This window comes from Protomyctophum bolini (assembly GCF_963924005.1).
Source record: "Protomyctophum bolini genome assembly, chromosome: 12".
NCBI lineage: Eukaryota > Metazoa > Chordata > Actinopteri > Myctophiformes > Myctophidae > Protomyctophum > Protomyctophum bolini.
The window spans coordinates 26786543-26809032 of NC_137873.1; the positions used below are offsets into that span (position 1 = coordinate 26786543).

General features: G+C 41.9%; 1 protein-coding gene across 1 annotated transcript in view; it reads right to left on the minus strand.

The window, feature by feature from the left end:
• The window catches only part of LOC308325284 (choline transporter-like protein 5-A), a 40521-nt gene extending 19170 nt beyond the window's left edge, over window positions 1-21351 (minus strand). The window contains exons 1-10 of the mRNA XM_080777766.1: window positions 21279-21351; window positions 19762-19849; window positions 19239-19390; window positions 18898-19093; window positions 18727-18805; window positions 18476-18552; window positions 18190-18300; window positions 16711-16790; window positions 7079-7127; window positions 4965-5038 (exon numbers count right to left, since the gene is read on the minus strand). Coding sequence (XP_080633892.1) covers window positions 4965-5038; window positions 7079-7127; window positions 16711-16790; window positions 18190-18221 — 235 coding nt within the window. The 5' untranslated portion in view covers window positions 18222-18300; window positions 18476-18552; window positions 18727-18805; ... (2 more) ...; window positions 19762-19849; window positions 21279-21351. The remainder of the gene's footprint in view (window positions 1-4964; window positions 5039-7078; window positions 7128-16710; window positions 16791-18189; window positions 18301-18475; window positions 18553-18726; window positions 18806-18897; window positions 19094-19238; window positions 19391-19761; window positions 19850-21278) is intronic.
• Between the last annotated feature and the right edge of the window lie 1139 nt (window positions 21352-22490).

The window sequence follows — 22490 nt, forward strand, 5'->3', positions numbered from 1 at the left end:
CCTGTTCTCTCTCTCTCCTATGGTAATCTCTCAAGAGCAGATTCTGTGCTGCACAAGAAAAAGTCAAAGGAATACAGGGACAGGGTGCTGTTCTTTTTTTTGCCACTGGGTTCCCAGATTGCTCCAAAATGTGGACAAAATCTTATCCAACGACAATAAAACATTCTAAGTCGGCCCGGACAGATGCCGACATCTGATGTCCCTTGATATGAAAAGGGTTGCAAAACCGCTCTGACTTAAGAGTCAGAGAAAGATACATTTATGTTTTATACGGCAAATGCTGTGAGCTGAGAAGACAAAGAGCTCAGTGGAAGGGGGCATGCATGACATCATCATGCAATATAGTAAACTACAACACTGCACCTCTACTCTGTGTCTGCTTTCTACAGCTGGAATGCTACTGTATGGGATTGTTTCAGGGACTGTAATAATGCATCATTAGTATGTACAAGTGTACCTTGCCACAGACACCATGGGATGTGTCTATGTTTTTACTAAACTATAATTACTTGCGCAAGCAGAGCGCGCAAGTAATAATTCCGCCCGGTCTGTGTGCACCGTGCCAGCCAACCCGCCACTTGATGCGTATGCAAATAAAACAGCAAATTTGTGCCTGGTTTGCTGGGACCAGATTACATAAATGACCATATGTCTTACGTCATCATTTAGAGCTAGTCATACGTATACTATATACATAATCAGTCAAATAAAATAGCAAATTGTGCCTGATTTGCTGGGACCAGAGTACATGGTGTGTGTATATGTATGACTAGCTCTCAATGATGACGTAAGAAATATGGTCATTTATGTAATCTGGTGCCAGCAAACCAGGCACAAATCTGCTGTTTTATTTGCATACGCATCAAGTGGCGGGTTGGCTGGCACGGTTTTTGGCACAAAGTAACCACAGTATACCGCTAATCAACTTACAACTACATACTCTATATAGTGTTATGTATATGTATACGTATGTCTTACGTCATCATTTAGAGCTAGTCATACGCATACTATATACATAATCAGTCAAATAAAATAGCACTCGACAGAGTGCAGTTCTAGTTTAATATAAAATGTTATATGATTTCATATTAAATTATGAAATCTATATTCTGCAACGTCTTTGGTTGCCTGGGGTTGAATCAGTCACCAGAATTTCTTCTTAATTTCCATCTCACAATAAAAGGAAACATTCTATAGGAGAGCAAACTGGACACTCCAGAAATGACCAAACTAGTCAAATCTAATTTGCCTTTTACTTACTTTAGATTCATTAGACACTGGTGACATAATAACACAAAAAAAGAAAAACAAAAGACTTGTTTGTGACTTGATTTTTAACTTATTTTACTAGTTTTTTCTAATAAAGTAGTCTTTTCTTATGTTCCCTCCCACACATGTAAAGCGTTGAGTACCATGAAAAGCGCTATATAAGTCCCAGATATTATTACTACTACAGGTGCAGTCCCCCAGGGGTACATGTGCATATGCTAATACTGTGTGCAAATAATTTGCACTATGCAGTATTCTTGGTTCCAATCGCCTATACATAATTATAGTGCTGAAATTATGTTTCTTGTACATCTGACTATAGAGCGCCGCAGTCCCGCCCCCTTTCAGAAAAGCGAGTGGCCCAGGAAGTGGAAGCCCCATGCATTCTCCCATCGGCACTTTTAATATAATTTATTTAAAGACGGTTACGCCGCGGACAAAGCCAATTCGGATCGTGACGAATCATGACAATGAACACAATATTTTGGGACGATCAAATCATTAGAAAGAAGAAAAGAAAGTCAGGAGACAACACTATTTGTTTTGTTTTTCGTCTTATAAATTATTTGATCGGCCCAAAATATTGTGTTCATTGTCATGATTCGTCACGATCCGAATTGGCTTTGTCCGCGGCGTAACCGTCTTTAAATAAATTATATTAAAAGTGCCGATGGGAGAATGCATGGGGCTTCCACTTCCTGGGCCACTTGCTTTTCTGAAAGGGGGCGGGACTGCGGCGCTCTATAGGACACCATGCTGTGTATTTGAATTGCGTCTTGAAAAGCTTAGGGAAAAAAGAGATTTTTGACTGCGTCTCAGCACATACACATACACACGCACACACACATCTCATGTTTTCCAGTTCAGAGGATGCTTTATTGGTATGGGCGTTGTGTACTTTGCAAAAGCAAAAGACAACAAAGTGAATTTCTTCTCGTATTTCTCGACATTTCTTTCATCTTTTTATTAACCAAAAGGCTGAAGATGAACCTCCCCACTGACTCCTTTCTGTCATTCTATCAGTCCATTCCCTACAGTAGCTGTCTTTTATTTCCCCCTCTCTTGTCTCACAGTCTCTCTCTCGCTGTGTCCTCAGCATTCTCTCGAAATACCAAACAAAGAATATTCCTCTTCTGCTCTCTGTCTTTCTCTCTCTCTCTCTCTCTCAGGCTCTCTAAATGCACTTCACTTTTCTTATCTGTCGATTTCTTTATCTTACCTTTCATCAAACTTTGAGCTGTGACTTCTGAAAGAGATAAGAGATGGATAGAGGCAGAGTCAAGCAGAGACTGACATGAGCTCCACTGATTACATTTCTGTGTAGGTAAGACTAAAGGTGCACTGGCACGGCACTGGACCCCAAGGTGACTGCAGGCGTCCAGTGGTCCTCAAACCTTTTCGTGTCAAGGACCCCACATTGACATGTATTTGGTCGCGGGACCAAATACAAGGGATCCCCAGAAGAGAATATTTGTGTGAAAATAACAGATATACAAGCACGAAGTGAGGCTGGGCGGCACAAACCGTTTTTCTTTTTTTTGTACCTCATGCCCAACTGAATAATGTGTTCAGACAGGCATTTCTGCTGTGCATGCATACTGGGGCAAAAGGTTTGGATGGGTAAGGGAGCCTGAGGTCTCCTAAAAGAGCTCAGACATGAGTACTACGTGCTCTTTCAAGGTCGAACTGAAGGTGGATACTGATAATTGAGGGGGAAAAAAAGCTTCATCGGGCAACTTCTGTGAAAAGATTTAAATGAAAACCACTACACAAAGGGTATGGCTTGATTCAAGGCTTAAAATAATACTGTAGAAATCTCTATTGGAAAAATGAATGGGCGATTTCCCAGTGGAACAAGAAAACCACGCCCACTGCTATGCCTAAGTGTGTGAGCAGTGAGCACTTGAATTGACTTGACTGAGCACTATACTATTCTATGTAATGATGTTTTTATTGTTGTATACTGACAAAGGCAAAAAATATTTTTTTGCTAAATTTAATGGACAATAACATTTTCTTTATCTGACTTTGGCTATAACTGATGGCCATGGGTGTGAGGGCCCCATAGCGGCCCAAACTTCTAGTTAAATAGATTTATATGATTCAGAATGCATTAGTCTCATTGCGATACCCACTCATATATATCTTTTTAAATAATATTCAGAGTGTGCTATGATTATTGTACACGTGCAGTTATTTTCATCTTACTACTTTCTTTTGCATTCTTTATTACTTGCGCAAGCAGAGCGCGCAAGTAATAGTTTCGCCCGGCTCGTATGCACCGTCCCAGCCAACCCGCCACTTTTGATGCGTATGCAAATAAAACAGCAAATTGTGCCTGATTTGCTGGGACCAGATTACATGGTGTGTATATGTCCATCAAATTGTGCCTGATTTGCTGGGACCAGATTACATGGTGTGCGCAAGTAACTAGCTCTCAATGATGACGTAAGAAATATGTGTATTAAAGGACCCAATGCCAGAGTGTAATTGGTCTTCGATGGTGACGTAATGACGATATGTTTTAGTGTTGGGAGGATTAAAGGTAATGCTCCTGTGTATACATGTATGTAATCTGGTCCCAGCAAATCAGGCACAAAGTTTTATTTGCATACGCATAAAAAGTACTTGCGCGCTCTGCTTGTGCACTAGTTGGCCATTTATGGCCTACTAGTGTGCAACAAGCAAGTATGCACTCGACAGAGTGCAGTTCTAGTTTTATATTGTTGCTACAAGGTTGATGAGACAAAACCAAAGAACGTTACTCTAGTGTACCAAAATGTGATGCAAATGGGAAACACTGACATTATTATGCATCATTGATGCTGGCCCATATTTCCTGATGCATGACGCATGGCCCTGTTTCTCTGACGTCAAAAAGAAAACTCTTTGATCTTTCCACATGAGAAGGAATGAGGTCAGATGAGATGGCCTTATATGTGTAAGGCCATGCTACTTGGTTGGCTGTTCTAGCAATTACTCACTTTACAGCAACAATACTGCTTCACACACACACACACACACACACACACATTTGCATAATTTAGAGTTAAATCACACTTTACTCTTATGTTTTCACTCATTCTCTTCCTCTCTCTGTAGCTCAATTAGGGACCACATGCTGCGTAGCTACACCACAATGCTTGTGCTATGTTTTAACACAGCCTTGTGGTGTGTGTGTGTGTGTGTGTGTGTGTGTGTGTGGGTGTGTGCGCGCGCGCGCGCGTGCGTGCGTGTGTGTGTGTGTGAGAGAGAGAGAGAGAGAGAGAGAGAGAGAGAGAGAGAAAATACATACTGTACTGTAACTGTAGGTGTGTATGACTGTATGTACGGTATTCGTGTATGTTGTGTACTATTTGGCACAAATGTGCACATGTACTGTATGCGTGTACGCCTCTAAGAGTTTCTGTGCATGTAAGCTTTGGGTAAGCTTAAGTTGTGGAGGTATAAAATCTAGCGCACGCTGTGTGTGTGTGTGTGTATGTGTGTGTGTGTGTGTGTGTGTGTGCGAGCGTGCGTGCGTGCACTCTTTTGTGGGCGTGCGTGCATGAACTTACTGGAGGGTATATATATTCTAACAACATTCTGATCAAAGACACTTCTCCCGCACTCAGCTGTGTGTGTGTGTGTGTGTGTGTGTGTGTGTCTGTCTGCGTGTGTGTCTGCGTGTGTGCGTGCTGTGCAAGTGGACTCACCCACTATCCCCAGAGCGATGTAAGCGAAGATGACGAGGATGAAGATCAAACAGCAGAAGACATCTGTGCAGCTCCTACAGGGAGACAGAGAACAGGAAGCAGAGAGAAGCCCACGTTAAAGAAAAGACTTGAAAAACACTCTTTTAATAGTAGAATATAAGACAGCATGATCTTCTCCACCACTCCTGTTATTCACATCTGTTCTGACGCAACAGGGTATGAAGTATCCTACAGCAGTGGTCTGGATTAGCGCTCATTTGAACATCTCCAACTTCTGGCTATAATTATAAATAAATAAATCCCCTTATTTATTTCACAAAGGCGGTGATAAAGACCTTCATAAAGACCTTCATCACCTCTGCTGGGTTTATTTCTTACTAATGACCCATTGACTATCCTTTGCATACATACACTGTATATGGTACACCAACAGTAATGCAATAGTATGTAACAGCGGTAACAATTATATTCCCCACTATGTATCCTACTGTAATCTAAATTTACATGACAGGCAGTTGTTGGTACCTGCAGGGCATTTCTGCCTGACGCACCTCCGACAGTGCCTAAGCGCCAGCTGTAGGGTTTCAGCTGAGAGCCATCCTGGCCTTTCCCCTTGCTCGCAGGTAGTGACCCTAGACTCTGCATGGCAGGGGCGTCCTCCTCCCTGAGCCAGGCTTTCAGGGAAACCAAACATCTAACACTAAGCCTGGAGGGAATCCCCCCGCTGCCACGGAACATATTAGGCTGTTTGGGCCTCAGGCTGAGCCACGCTGCTACTCCAGCAGCAACACAGTGACAGGTAAACAGTCAGCCTATAAATACATTGACCCGCTTGGCTGGCTGCACGGGGCTCTAAACCCTCCATGATAAGCTCATTAAAAGGTGCGATATGTCTCTCTCTCTCGTGCACTCACGCACGATCGCACGCACACACACACACACACACACAGGTAAATGTGACTGGTAAACAAACATGTGTAGATACTGCCGGCCGACAACCACAGGGAGCTGTGTACCTGACGCTCCTCCTCTCAGTCATTATTGGCCATAAACAGAGGTGTTAAAGATGGACTACATGTGCCACACACACACACACTAATATTAATAAAACTGACACTATCCCTTTTTCATGTCCGAGTATGTGTGCTTTATTTTGGAATATTTGCCAATAGAGGTTATGCGCGTGACATCATCATACCCGGAAGTTATGCGGGAACGCCTACTGAGTGGCAAAAACGACTTTCTGGCCTTGACACCCCATACCGTTATTAGCCTCGGTCCCAGGCTTACTCATCTGCGAAGAGAAAAGCTTCACTTTGCCACTCGATTTGCCACCCACTTTATACATGCGCATACCCTCTATAGTCTCTACATTATATAGCATCTAGATTAAAGGTACATACTAAGCAGGAATGGTCCACTTGAAGTAACAGAAACAATGTCGCTCAGAAATGCTGCAGCAGCCATCCCTTCGGGCTATGGGATCGATGCCGCTTATAAACATGCAGCAGTCCCTGCAGGCTATGGGATCGATGCCGCTTAATAACGCACAGCGCCGTCCCTTAGGGTTATGCCTGCATCTTACCGCATTATTGACAAAATAGAGTGCCAAAGAAAGTGTTGCAGCCCATGTCTTTCTCATAGTCTCTCTCTGTATTCTCTGTATAAACTGCGTCTGTGCAGACAGACGTGTGTGTGTGTGTGTGTGTGTGTGTGTGTGTGTGTGTGAAATCTCTTTAAAACAACAGGCTGCAGTTACCTATGTATTTAATAGACTTTGTCCACCAGGAAGAGTATGAGAGAGAGAGAGAGAGAGAGTGGCTGAGACGTGAAAATATCCCCAATCATTCTCATGGTCTCTCCATTCAATGTTTCTCCCTTAATAACACATTTCCTTAGCTCCCCCTATGGCTGTTCTGACTGAAATATCAATGTATCATGTATTGTACATTCTGACTTCATTTTCATCAGTTCATGTGAGTGCTTAAAGTAATGACAGAATAGTATGACTTTTCCCTCAGCCTCACAGGGAATGAATAGGATTAATGATTTAGGAATTATACAGCAATTTACTGTATAGATCACCACAGTCAATTTAAAAAGGAGGGAAGTACCTTTTCCGGATCGGGCCTCTGAAGGATTCATCAAACGTGCGTGGTTCTCCTTCATGGGGAAAGGACAAAAGAGAAGAAAAACAAAACAGATTTCAATAAAAACCAAGACATTACAAAAGAAAACTGTTCATTTAGTGAAATTTAGGTCATTCCAATTTTTTAAACATTCATCCTCACTCGCTAATGGAAAGACACGATCGGCGAGGCGCGGAGCGGCGCAACGTCATGGTGCGCTACACAGCTACACAGCCCACTGGAGAGAGGAGGTGACGTACTGTAAGCTTGATATGAACCCAGAATGTGGCACCATATGCCCAGGGCACCCAGTGTGTGTACAGTATGCTTTTTACTGTAAGACACAGTGCAAACTAGGCTCCCACTTGGCCATTGTATTGACCACTAAAATTAAAATAATAATAGGGAAGAGTAGGGAAGAGGGCTACAATTAAATTATCAGTGAAACTGTGCTTCGCTAACCCACAGGTACCCAGGAAAGAATTCTTGCAGTTGCAACCCAAACAGTTTTTTTCTATTTTTTCCTTTGATATGTTGTATGTGGCACTGCTTCACTAACTGAATTAATGCAACACCTGAGCACACATTTCACCACGCAGAGAAAGTGTTGTATCTGAGAAGAATTCTGTGTTAGAAGTTGGTTGCTTAGAGAAGTCAGATCTGGTGTAGATATGAATGCTGGAGGAGCTCAGAAGTGAAGAGATCTAGGGCAGAGTGTACCTGCCTCATGGCTTATTCAACAGTCTCTCAACCATACTCAATCTCACACAGTCATTAGTCACTAGGGTTAGGAGTCTCCTTTTTACTTAATGTCTCCCTCTCTCACACAGGATCTGAGAGATACACACGCACACAAAAACCAGATACACACACAACCACATAAAGTATGAAAACCAAATAGAAATATACACTCCCGACACACTCCATATGATACCTGAGGTCAAACTAATATCGTTGTCCGGCTTTGTTGCTTCATCTATCTCTTCTTCGTTCTCTATCTCTCAATCTTTCTCTCTCTATCACAATTTCTCTCTGAAGTATTCGTCTGATGAGTGCAGCATAGGGAAGTTTACATGCTTTCATCTTCAGCTCCTTGCATCTGTGAGATGCCTAGTATAACCACAGTCTATTACTATTAGCAATTATGGGTTCCGCCTTCCGGTTCCGCTACTGTCGCCACACTCAGTCAACTTTGTGACTATTATGGTGGCACACTACAGTGCATGCATGTCTACTGTATGTCACAAAGTATTACTCTTAATACTAGACAACCCAGTCAGACAGACACTATGAGAAGGCAACACAGCCAATCACCCAATTAAGTCTTTATGCTCATAATCCTCATCAGATTCTTTAGAACACTGACAGTCTGAGCAATGATGCCCCTCTAATCTAGACAATTCCATTAGTGTCACTATGGCAACTCCATGGCATCTGAATTGAAAAGGCTTCTATTTACCACAACAACGTTGGTATAACTAAGGTCACATTCTCACCTAATACTTCGGTAGACTCGATGCGAATGGGTGGAGAAGTTGCAATTCTTGCATATTTACTATATTGGTAAATATTTGCTGCGGTTTACCTTCACACTGGCTGTGTCAGGCGCAGCAAGGAAACGAAGCAGGGAATTGTATTAATGTGTTCAATTCATAAAATACACAGTGAAAGCTATGGTGTTCAAAAATATACTTTGAGTAATAGTTAGGACTTTTGACGTAAAGTGAGGGTAACGGATGTGTCGTCGGGGACTGATGCGCAAAATTAATGATTGATGATCATCCGATCACCATATAGCCTACAATTATTATACAGGTTAGCTATGCCTACAGTTTATAAATCATGCTGAGCTAAACATTTAATTAACATTTAATTTAATTTCGAAGTATTTATATTTAAACAAGATGAAGAAAGTCTCCACTCGGATCCCCACAGTGACAGCCCTCCATGTTTACGCACGACAGACAGAATATTCTGTACACTGCAGTGTTTTTTATGCGTTTCCTTAAAGGGACACTTCACCCTTTTTGCAAAAAAATATATGTTAATGACGTTTAGAAGCTTTAGATCACTTTCCTGGGGGTATTTATGTGTGTAATATGTGGTTTTAGATATTTTAGATTGTAGCAGTGAGCCTGTTGGCTCTGATGTCATGGACACTGGTCTCACTACCTTCATGGACTACAATTCCCATAATTATTTGGTGCACTGCTCCTCCTTGTGGATAGGGGGGAGAGCTGTCTTACTGAGACAACTTACTGAGACAACATATATATAACATACAAAAATATCTAAAACCACATATTACACACATAAAGACCCCCAGGAAAGTGTTCTAAAGCTTCTAAAGGTCATTAACATATATTTTTTACAAAGTGTCCCTTTAAGCAATAGATTAATGTGCTCGTCCTCATATTTCAATGAGGGCTTCGGTCTCCTTATTTGACCACGTTACGTACATGGTAACCTAACAGGACATCTTTGTACTGCGTAAAATGAATATCCCTTTTCCGCCTCCAACTGTGCAGCTCCTTCGAGCCAACGTAACTAGGGTAATTACTCCTGGCAGGGAGTAAAGGAATAATACAAGAGTAACAATTAACAAGTAATTGTTCATTTTTGTAGTAACGAGCCCAACACTGGTCAGTACCATCCATCCTAGGGTGTAAGTACTCTAGCAGTATGAATTGTATTGTTGTGATCCATTTGTGAGCAGAGGATGCAGGGAACTTCATTATTTTGCTTACTTTTTGTTATTCCCTCTTGTCTTCACTGGCCTCCTGCTCAACTCTATATCAAACGAACGCACGCACGCACGCACGCACGTATCCAGTGTAGTTCTAGTGATGATTAATGATTTACAGTCATGTCTGCTCTGAAGTAGGTCAGGTATGTCTATAAGAAATACACTATGCTTTCTTCCCCTCTTTTAAGTGTCTCATCCATCTATCTCTCCTCTGTCCACCAATACATCAAACTGACTACCATTCCATCTACAGTACCTCTCACAGTTACTAGTCTGAAGCGTCCGAGGCTGAGTGAAAGAGAGCAGAACAGGAAGGGTGTAAACGAGAGAGAGAGAGAGAGAGAGAGAGAGAGAGAGAGAGAGAGAAAGAGAGAGCCCTGGAGGCATGGCTGTCAAGTGATTCCTCGGATATGACAGAAAGGAGTATAGAGGATGAAGTTCAGAAGAAATGAACAACTTAGATAAAAGCGAAGAAATGCAAGGCACATGAACAAGCGACCAGAAGGTGGGAGGAAAGAGGGAGAGAAATAGATGAGATGGAAATATATTCACATTGTTCAGCAGAAAGAGACAGGCGGAGGGGGGGACGGGGGGACGGCAGAGCAAAAGGAGATATTACATAATATGTCTGCTATCGTCAAAATGAACAACCACCATACACAGGGCAGGATTGGCGCTGGTGGTAGAGCGGCCATTTGGGAACCCCAAGGTTCAATTCGGGCTGCCCCTGGGTTAGTGTCAAAGTGTCCTTGAACAAGACACTGAACCCCTAACTGCCCCCGATGAGCAGGCTGACTGTATGTGGCAGAGATGCACATCCATCCACCCACACCCCCACACACACCACCTGCAGCTGCAGTGAAGTTGGCTGCTGTGAAGGTAACTGGTACTGTATGTACAGTGATAGAAAACGAGTCCTTAACCCATTCTGGGCGGGAACCCCTTTTGGTGTTAGCATTATGTTAAGCATTATGTTACGCTTTAGCTATTGAAAAATAGCAGATCTACAAGCCCATAGCTTGTAGGTCTGCTATTTTTGAAAAATCGAACGACTGACATAGAAACATAGCTTTTTCAGAAAACTGTCAGGATGTAGAAGACATTTTTAGAATCTGATCTCAGGTCAGAAATTAACTCAAGTATTTGAGTGAGTGGTTTGCGGCCTTGGGGGTCCAAGGAATCGGTTCTTGAGTGCTATGAACAAACAAGAGCAATGAAGATGTACTGTAGTACGAATCACAATGATATGGACGCTGTCACCCCATTATTCATCCATACTCTGTGCTGACCCCTCCTCAGTCTTGCACTTCCTCCATGGTCTCCATGACCAGCGTTCTGGGGCAAGTCAGGACCAGGCGACCGATGGCTCTGTAGTCCAGGTGGAGAACGTTCAGACCGTTTACGGACACCACGAACTGACACACCTTCATCCAAGCAGCGGCAGCGGGCCCGCCGGGCTCCACCGCCTGGATGTGACACGGCCCGTCTCCTCTCACCACAAACCCCCAGCCCAACTCGTCGCCCACCACTGTTACGGTTCTCTTGGCGTACGGTCCTCCTGGTCGTTGGAGTTCCTCCAGGCTCACCGGTTTCTTCAGTACTGATCTGGGGTTGCAGAGCACAGGGGAGGAGGAGGTGGCAGTGGGGAGAGCAGCTCCTTTCCTGCACGTGCTGCTGCTGCCATCAACAATGCTCCTCGTGCTGGCTCCTTCTCCTTCGGACGGCTTCATCACCTCCTTCAATGGTTCCATCGATGGTTCAATGGTTGTTTGTGTGACTCTCTGCTTCAGTATGGCCAACACTGCTGTGAGATCCGTTTTCACTCAAGCACTGTCACTGTGATGTCACCATGACATGCCATGCCCAACTATGAAGTTCCAGGGCAGTCTTGACCAAATATGGAGGTCCGTGACATAAGACTGGCCTCAGCACTCTGACTGGCAATATCGCCGGGTAACCATATATATATAGCAACTACGATATCAAGAAACACTGATGCTGAGAACTCGCAGCCAATGCCATGCCAGCCATATCTATGCTCGCAGCAGTATCGCAGGGCGTGTGACCGTGTGTTTTGTTTTAACTCCCGTACATTTCAGTGTGTGACATACGTATAACATGATGAGGTGTGGATATGTGCTATGGCTGACCACTGCACTGTCTGTGTTGGCCCTGGGTGTGAGTTTGAAGTGTTACTCGTGTCCGGCTGGCTCTCAGCAGTGTGAAGCTACAGAGCAGTGTTCAGATGGACTCGACGCCTGTCTGAACCTGAAGGCCAGCACTGGCGTGGTGTTTTCCAAGTGCATCAGCAACGCAAAATGTGACTTCCAGAAGTTGGCCGCCAGCTTCCCGCAGATCAGCAGTTTCACTTTCAACTGCTGTCCGAAAGACCTCTGCAACTCCTCCCACTCTCTGAGAGCCAGCCCGCTGATTGGTCTGTTGGCGGGCGTGGCTGCACTCTGGTGGGCTATGCACTAACTAAAGCAAAGCAGGGGGTCCACAAGGCGAGGACCAGTTTAATTTGCTGCCTGTTAAAACGACGTTCCTAACTCACTTATTTGAATGCATATCAACTCCTTGAGTCATTGATAATCCTGGTCAAATTGAATCCTGGTCAACAATTAATCTCCTAGCATCTGTTTAAATAACATGCTATATTGAATTCTTAACATTGTGATTGTGAAGAAACAAAAACAAACGAGCTTAAGAAAAAAAAAGATGAGACCAATTTATCAAGATGATGAGTCTGCATGGACTTCTCTGATGTTGAGCTGCCTGATTGTTGAATATCACTTTTGCTTGAAGACGTTTTGCACACACAAATAAATGCAAATAAAGATTGTTTGATTAAGAAAGAAAATAAAAAATAAACACTTGTTGTAAAAGGTTCCCTTCGGGGGAATGTAAACAATAAACATGATATCTGCACAGCATCAACGTAACTTCTTTGGTCGGTACTTCCGGTTGCCATTAATAAAAGCTGATACATAAAGGTGTTGAATCTGTTGATGACAATGGACCAGATCTAGTCCACATAGGGCATAGGCTATTAGACTGTAACAAAAATAACCAACCAATACATTATTCTCCTCAGTGACAAACAGGCATACTGTACATGGTTCCATTAAGGTGACATATTTCTGTCTGGAGTTATACAGTAGAGAGAGCAGTGTACGTACAGTATATATCGGGCTAACTCTGTTCTATGAGTCACTACTGAAAATTATTATTATTACCAAAAATAAAACTTTGGATGTATGCACGCCATTATTCTGCACCCTTTTACCAACACACTTTATATTGTGCTGTCAGCCTTTCCGCTATTGAATAAATTACAGTATCAGTCAGTTTACATACAGTAAGAAAGACAAGGGCCGAAATTTGAAATTCAGATTAAACGCACACACTCATAAAGACAGGGAGAGCGATTGTGTGTTTGTGTGTGTTTGTGTGTGTGTGTGTGCGTGCGTGCGTGTTTGTAAACCTGTGGTCTAGTCAGGGGGGCAGTCAGACAGATATTTTGTGAAGCCACTGAGGAAATCGGGATTTCCTGAAAGTTCATATAATGAATGCCCTGTTGTGGCGCTGTCATTGGACCCAGAAAAACCCATAGCCCCATAGAAGTCCATGTATTTGGGCCCAACTTCACCTAGACTGTATTACCTTAATAAACATGGTCATGAATACTTTCTGCTTCCAGTCACTAGTTTAAAGTCTCATTTCTAATGTCATAATATTGTTTTTGGAAAATTATGGTCCCATTTATTTAAAAAATGACCATAAAGTCGCATATGTTCTGAGGGGCGTGGCTACCGTTACAGTCTATGATCGGGATTCCCCTTCCACTCGAGTCAAAATAAAAACCAACGGAGAAGAAGGGGGGAAGTCCCGCCTCGTTGTCTGGGCCAGCCAATGGCCAGCTGGGCCAAAACGGATCTAGAAAGATGGCGACTTACAATAACAAGGACTGACAGGCTTCATTTTACGTTCATGTTAGACCCGGAGAACGCTTTGTCCATATTTTTTACAGTCTATGGGTCTAGTACAGTGGTTCTCAAAGTGGGGTCCTGGGACTCCCAGGGTACAATAGGCTACAGGTACCTTGAAGACAGGTCCATTCGGTACCATTTGATTGAGTTTGAGGGACCTTGAAATTAAAAGGTTTGAGAAATTTTAGATCTCCTTTTTAGCTCGAGACCCAAAAGACATGCACATTTGATGTCTCCCCGGGACCCAAACCAGTGTAATAGCCCATTTACTTGCGAGTCGTGACTAATAGAAAATGTGTCTGTGGCCCAAACATGGTTCCTGACCCAGTTTTGGGAAACACTGGTCTAGACTAATCCTGCAACCAATCCAACGACCAGTAAAACAATATTATTCTAGTCTGTTTTACTGCGTTTTGCATTCCTAGTAATATTATAGTCATCATATAGCTGGTTGCAATTAGGTCCCATGATTAGCTATAGCTATATTAGCCTGGTTTCCAGCCTGATTCGCAGCGTTCCGTGATTTGTTTTGTCACTTCGTACCGAGTGACAAAACAAATCACGGACTCGACTAAAACTATGTGGAAAAATGTTTGTCGTCTACCTTTTTCCAGTGACGAAAGCGAAATAAAAACAAAACAAAAAAAAAGCTATGATGACTAAAACTAAGACTATATATTTTGTCAACAAATAAAAACTAGACTAAAATGACTAGTGGGGAAGAGATCCAGTAGAAGTAAAATTATGTTTGGTTGCACTGTTCTGACAATAGCAGATCTACAAGCTCACAACATGTCTCAAATGCTCTCTTGTGATAGAAGACGTGTCTGTGACTAGTCTATTCATTCATCCATTCAGCAGAGAATCCACAAGGACAACACTGCCTCAGCAAAATTCATTCACTGGAGAATGGAGTTGATACACAAACTCACCTCCCACTGTCTTCTCACTGTTGCTTAATTATGCCTGCATTGCACTCCCAATAGTAAAGCTAGCCTCAATTTCAACTCTTTCAGATATAATATAAGATAAGGTAAGTAAGCCTCTATTTATCCCTGTGGAGAAATGCAGGTGTTCACAGCTTATTTGTTGTTACGCGTGTGCAGCGTGCGTGTTGCGTGTGCATGTGCGCGCATAGGCCTATACACACATACACAAACATACATTACATGTACATACACGCACACACTCGCATGCAATTTATTTTGATCACAGAGATTACAGAATACGTCTCCAGAACGCTTCATGATTGGGCAGAGAGCAGATGGCGGTAGAGGTAGACAGTGACAGAGTGACTCCAGGGATATTGCACAGCATCATGGTTGACGGTGGCATGGGGTACTAGACAGGGGGAGTAGTGGCAGCAAGACTTCTATTTTAACAGCGACAGCGAGACACATGCATGCACTGTGCATGCATCACCTGCAGAGTTGAAACATTATTCTGCACAGAGATTTTGTAATGTGACATTTATCTTTGAGGTCAGGGGTCATTCTTCCAGGAGGTAGTGACCTCTAAAGTAATCCACTCTCTCCACTTTCATCTTCCATTCAACAATCAGCGTCTCTCCAATCTGAGAGCCCATTGGCAAATGGAGGAGAAACAGCACCCACAGTCTGTATCAAGAGACTAGCTTCTCTCTAGTTATGACTTTCCTGTCTGGCATTGCATCTCCATATTGACTCTCATTCAGTGTCTTTTTCGTTCACACTTTGTTGTTCATCACTCGTGTGTCTCTCCCTTTTCTGGCTTCTTCCTTTCTGTCTCTTTCTATCATCTCTCCTTTTCTCAGCCACTCTCTCTCCATTATATGACTTAACCGCATGAAGCTATCCTGGTCTTGTGCTAATAGCGGGATTTTTTTGCAAATATAGGCAAACATTTGTCGAAACTTTAGCAGATCTGCAAGCTTACAACAACATGTCACAAAGTGATGCGTTGTGAGCTTGTAGGTAGTACAGACCAGCGGGGGACAGCGATCAATGAAGTATAGGCTATATAGGATTCAAGTGGTTAAATCAATCACACGACACACCCTCAGGTATGAGGCTACACTATAAAATTCGGAGTTAAATTCTGTCAGTCAGAGTTAAATTAACCACTTTTCAACCCATGTTCATATAATTGGTCCTCACTAATGTTCAATTTTTTTCTACTTTTGTCTGTGTCTCATAGGAGGGCTGTGGCAGTTCAGAAACCCTCCACCAGTAAATGAAATGTAAGTAAATAGATATAATATTAAGTTTTGGCAGAGTACCTTACTTTACTTGTTACTGGGAAAAGTAATAATATTACAGTAATATATTACTGTAACTATTACTGCCCAACACTGGTGAGGTGACTATGAGGTCACAATCCTGAAAGCTTTACTGGCAATTAGTCAGTCGTAATTCCATGTAGCTAATCTTAATCCTGCCGTCTCCAGCGAACATGAGTACAAATTTACAAAGCACTCATACCTTTGTTTACAGTCTACTCCAAATGATTTTAGTCACTTGAACGCCTAAATATAGCATCACTTGACTCATTAAATGCCTTCATAAATGCAGGAGAAATCAAATTAAACTATAAACCAAATAATTCCTGTTGAATTGACACTGCATGCGTGACTACATTGACACTTTCTGAGCCACAATATATTAACCATGCTGGAAACACTTTGAAATCAAAGGATAAAAAAATAAGCAAAGCTATAATTTTATTTATATAGTAATAAATAAAAAATAAAATTGGTCCTAATTGGTCCATTTTATTTCATTGTTACCATGCAGCAGATAGTTTAACTAGAGATAGAGGCTATATAATATATTATATTAAATACCTCGTTGGCTGTATTAATAAATTACCAATAAAAACTACATCCCATGGCCATGCCTACTCACCATAGTAAGGTCCGGGGGACGGTGCATGATGAGTGGTGATCTCGCCGTTCGTAACAGCGGCAGCATTCTGTGGCACGTATCTGTGGGACGACATCGACATGATTCCTGGTTGTAGTGGAGGTAGCGAATGAAACACAGTAGCCTACATACAGCGGAATAGTTTGTAATGGTCTGTCTGTGTACCACTCTGGATCCTCTCCTCCCTCCTTGCCACCAGGCAGAGTGGCAGAGACCGTCACCGATGCGATGCTCCGTCAATTTCCATGCACTAATAACGCTCGTCAATCTCTACCTACAGAGGCTGAAGAGATTTCCGGTGGTTTTTCAAAATAAGAGTATTTATCGAATTACGCTCATTCTACACCACAGATTTCACAATTTTTTAATATGTGTGAAGAGATTTTTAATTTATTTTGTGAAACTGATCAATTAGAAGGCATAAACAATAATAATGTTGTTTGTGATTGTTTCCATTTTATTGTGGTGGTTACAGCAAGTTCTGAATCTGTGTAACCTCGCGTCACAGTCCACTATCGTGTTTTAACTGTGAGATGTCGCCCTCTGCTGATTATATAATAGCAATGCATAAGTTTTTATTTTAATATAGTGGTTGCAACTGTATGATTGCCCGATTGAGTCCCGTGGTGGGAGTTCTGCTCTGGTTTTTGTCAATATTAAGTAGTTCCGGTCATTTTGTGGGGGGGCACTGGAGCCATGCAGTAAAAGTAAATTAATCCACAAAACTAACAATTTTTATTGTTGACCTTTTTAAAATATTAGTTTGACTTTGACCCCTCTATCACATGGAACTATCTTTTGGGCGTAGTGATACGGACACAAAAAACATAGTTCCGTGTGATAGAGGGGTAAACAATTTTGCACTAATATTTTAGAACAATAGAAATGTTGTGGATTAATTTACTTTTAATGCGTGGCCCCAGTGCCCCCCCACAAAATGACCGGAACTTAATATTTCACAAAAACAGAGCAGAACTCCCACCACGGGACTCAATCGGGCAATCAATGAATACAGTTGCAACCACTATATTAATGGAAAGTATTTATACAGCGAAAGTTTAAAAAAATCTGAACGATCCCTTTAAAGTTCTTCTCTGTGAAACAACATTATAATGGTCAACAACACACTTGACTGTTTTTGACACTTTGACAGTCTTTCAGGATTTCTAAAACAAAATGTACACTCCAGAATTAGAAGAGGCCCAGTCCAGGGGCAAAGTCCTTGCTTTTTAGCTGACTCTCAAGTGGCCATCCAGACATAGAGAGAGAACACTGACTCCTACATACATGCTACTCGTAGATGGAGTTGTACACTCTTTTTACTGTGACAGGAAATTTGCCTGCATCCTTCAATTTCAGAACAACACACTCCAAAAAGGTCAGTGTCTTTTTCAGTCCTTTAGGGTACTGGATTCTGAGTCCCAGTGCCATTGAGATGTCCACACTCTCCTCTGTGATTACCTGGTCATCCATCGACAGCATAATGTGGTCATATTTCATGGGGTGACGCTCCCTGCAGCCTTTCAGCATCATCTTTGGTGTCGACATTTCAGTGCTGGTCTGAGCTAGGCCCTGGGGAGAGGGAATACCATTAACCATCAGAAACACACACCCTCTGGCTAGTCTCCTGCAGAGCCACTGTGTCAAAAACAGAAACAACCATATGATAATATAAAAACTAATGCAATAATAAAATGTGGTTCAATTACATAGTGCTTCTCCCACTAGTGAACGGTTCATGGCTCACCTCAACTTCAAACGGAAACTCTGGTTTCTCCTTGAATAGTACAGGCAAGAGCAGAATTGCTGCTTCCGATTGGAGGCCTTAATAAAAAAATATACAATAAGTTATTATAATAATGTTATTTTCATAATCCTTTAAAATCACGAGAACAAATGTCAGTCAAGTAGTGAGTGAGTGAGTGATTCAGGGTGCTACTGCCATCAGTCAGTTTTTGTTACTTGAAAATCTAGTTCAAATTAGATTCTGGCAATTACCTTTTTTCTGCCATCGCAGCGAGCTTATTGAGGATTTGTTTGTCCACATCAATGTGATATCTCTCAGATCCCAAGCGAGCTTTAGAAGGCAAAGTAGAAGAAACATGTATAAAATATAGTCATAACTCATGCAATTAAATAAGGAGACAATTGACACATTATTGTACTTACTATTTTGGATAGTCAGTCTGAGACATGGGAACTCAGAGAGCGTCTCTTATGTGCTGTGGTTGGACACAAAGTTTCTGCGGTACAATTTGATTCGTGTCAACCTTTCTTGAGGAGCTCTAGGTCTGGACGGACCTTCTCCGTTTCCTCTCTCATGACTCTCAAATGTTCTTTGAGAGTCATCTTCTCCTGTATCAATCTATAAATCAAACAAGTTCTACAGATTCAAGTAAATTGCATAACATTGTTGAAAAATACACACATTGGACCTTTAAATGTATCAGCATAAAGGTCCCAACGTTCATTCGGCACAGACTAGTTTTCAGCTAAAACAGATTTTTTACCATGGTGCTTGGATTAACCTCAGCTGTCTCTGTCTGACGAGGTCGCTTCCTTCCAGTCCATTTTTCTGTTATTTGTTATTTTGTTATTTGTTAGACACAAGTAGCTTCCTTTCTTTTTTTAATTTATTGTGCAGTGAATCAAGCATGGCATCCTGTGAAACAAAGTTTTTCAAGTTGTTAAAGATGAATAGAAACACTAGAATGCATCCCTTACTAGAAAACCCTTACTAGAAAGTAGGGGAAAAGTGCCCCTATTCTGACACTCACTGAAAATAGCAGATCTACAAGCTCACAATGTGTCACTCACATTACAAGACATTGTGAGCTTATCATTTTGATTGATTATTGTTGGTCGAGAGAATTGGTGTGTAGAATGTGGAAAAAGAGCAAACCAGGCATAGAGCTGACCCCAGTCTACCAAGTATTATTTAGTTTACCAAGTATAGCGCTCAGTTTCAGTGGTTAACAGCGACACATAGAATTGTACCGATGCAGGTAACAACATGAACAAATAAAATCTTACATAGCCAGACCCAATGCTTTCCCTGAGGAATGGGTAGTCCAGGTTTAGGGTTGACAGAAGTTCCACATACTGAAAACGAGTTGGGAACCTAAAAAGGAAAATCAAACAGTAGTAGTGTTGATATTAGCCATAATAATTAGACACTGACAATTGACACATTTCCCGACAACGTCACACTGATAAGAAGTTAAGAACCTGTATGTGCGCGCAGGTCGGGGTCAAAAGAAACCCATCGCTCATTAGATGCAATGTAAAAGTGGTCACAGCACTGACGTGTAAAAAAAAAATGCATCCCATCAAACTTTCAGATGCTGTTTTTCTCCCAGTGTGGAAGAAGATTTAGGGTGGATGTTTACTGCGATCCCTTGCTATTGAAATATACCTTGTTTTATGTTGTTAAGTATACAGTAGAGTACATGAATGGACCCCTACAATGACTGGTCAGTTATGATGATGTAACCTTTTCTCTCTCAAATGGAAATAATCTCTCCTCACTATTTGCAACATCCCGTGTGAGGTGGAATGGTCAATCTGACATGGATACTTCTATGATGAATCTTTACATACCGATGCAGTGCAGTGCCATGACAATTAATCAAGAGGAATAATGAGAGGAAGAAAAGATAACTCAGAGAGATGACCAGCATAAATGGTGAACTACAATGAAATCATCAGTAGCTAAATGTATTACTATTCTGGTCATCTTTATGTAAACACATTTTCATACCAATACAATACATCACTTTCATACCAATACAACAAGTTATACATAACATAAAATAAATAAATACATACTGGTAGATAAGTACTAGAGCAACTAACTTAACATTATATTACTCATGTTGGCTATTCAACATAATATCTGGTCTCAAGCCCAATTTTGCACCAGTGATTCCCATAGGAGATTTGTGGTATTAATTCAAAATTAATCAGGACATTTCACAAAGTTTCAAGGAAAATAGCTATAGCCAATCTACAAACTCACAGCCTATTGCAATGCAATTGGCTTGCAATGCAATGTTATGAGCTTGAGGATTAGCCATTTTCGAATAGCCAAAGTATAACATAGTGGTCTAACAGATTCTTTGCTATTTTACCTGTACCCCGGCCCAGGCCCCACTTTGAGAACCGCAATGCCCTACTATAGTCTACTTGGCAGCCCATGGAGCCCCATTGTGAACCCGGACATGTTGAGTACACCAAGGTTTTATGTTAGAAATGTTGAGTATGGGTCCCCAGCATGTAAATTAATAATGGGCCTGCCCTGATATCGTTGGGCAACTGCACCCGAAGATAGTTAAAGCCTGTGTTTTTCCCAAATGGAAGGCTTATATTAAAAATACTCAATATCCATAAACAAGTCTTCAAAGCAACCACACCAAAACACGGTACAAAATAGCCCCTCCTCCGCGGTTCCATGTGTTAAACTTATGGGACAAGTATAAGTATGCAAACAAATAGCAAATCACCTAAATAAAGTTTCCCCTGTGCCATTTAATAAACAGTTAAACACTCACCTCAAAAAACGCTGAATAAACTGCTGAAAGTGGGAGTCCATCAGGCATCAGTCCAAGACGTGACGCAGTTTATATTATTTCCTCTTCTGAAAAGTTCAAATCTCGCGCTAAGTACAGTCGGTGTACGCTTGTCAAAAACAAACAGATCTACAAGCTCACTCCGCGTTGCGACGCGACGAGTTGTTAGCTTGTAGATCTTAACATGAAACCGTGACGTAGTGTCAACCAATAACAAACAAAGAGACCGTTTACGTCTTGCTTGAATCACGACAGTTTTCTGAGAAATTCTAGACCGAGGTGTGTGCGCGCGCATGCGTGTGCGCGCGCGTATCACCCCATCTCCCATAAATTCCATCCATAGTAACACCAGCGCCTGTGTGTGTGTGTGTGTGTGTGTGTGTGTGTGTGTGTGTGTGTGTGTGTGTGTGTGTGTGTGTGTGTGTGTGTGTGTGTGTGTGTGCGTGTGTGCGTGTGTGTGTGTGTGTGTGTGTGTGTGTGTGTGTTTATCACTCCCATTGTAAATAAGCAATATTTTATATATATATATATATATATATATATATATATATATATATATATATATACACACACACACATAATATAGGCCTAATATAATTGAAGGTCGCAATTATATTATTATTATTATGTGGGGAAAACCCACATTGTGCCCAGGTCTCGTGACAGCATTATGACATCATCAGGGATGATAGTAAATCAGGGATTATATAGTAAATGCGACCTGCTATGGAGATCCTGATGTCATCAATATTAATATATGGATATATGTCAGAACCTGTTCTGACATTATGTTGATCGTTCCCCATCCGTCCTTCCTCTTCGATGTCTCCCTTTTATCTGATATACCTGTCCATTCAAACTATAGACGGGCCTGCTCCAAAGTTGTGCACCCGGCAGCCGGCGAAAACTAGAGTTCTAAACAGGCCTGAAAATGAAGTCCCGGCCCTACCTGTGCCCTCAATGCCTGTTCACTCAAGACACTGCCCCCGCTGCCACCCTCCAGATCTCCATATTTGGAGCTGACCTGTTCTAACATTCCATATGTTGATCTGACCTCATCAAACATGTACACTCAAGACACACTCCATATATGGCCAGTGCACACAACCTCGCCCTCAGGCGTCTTACTGGATTATATAGTTGCGACCGTAGGCCACAGAGCACCGTTGTATTTGTTCTACATTTAAAAAAAAT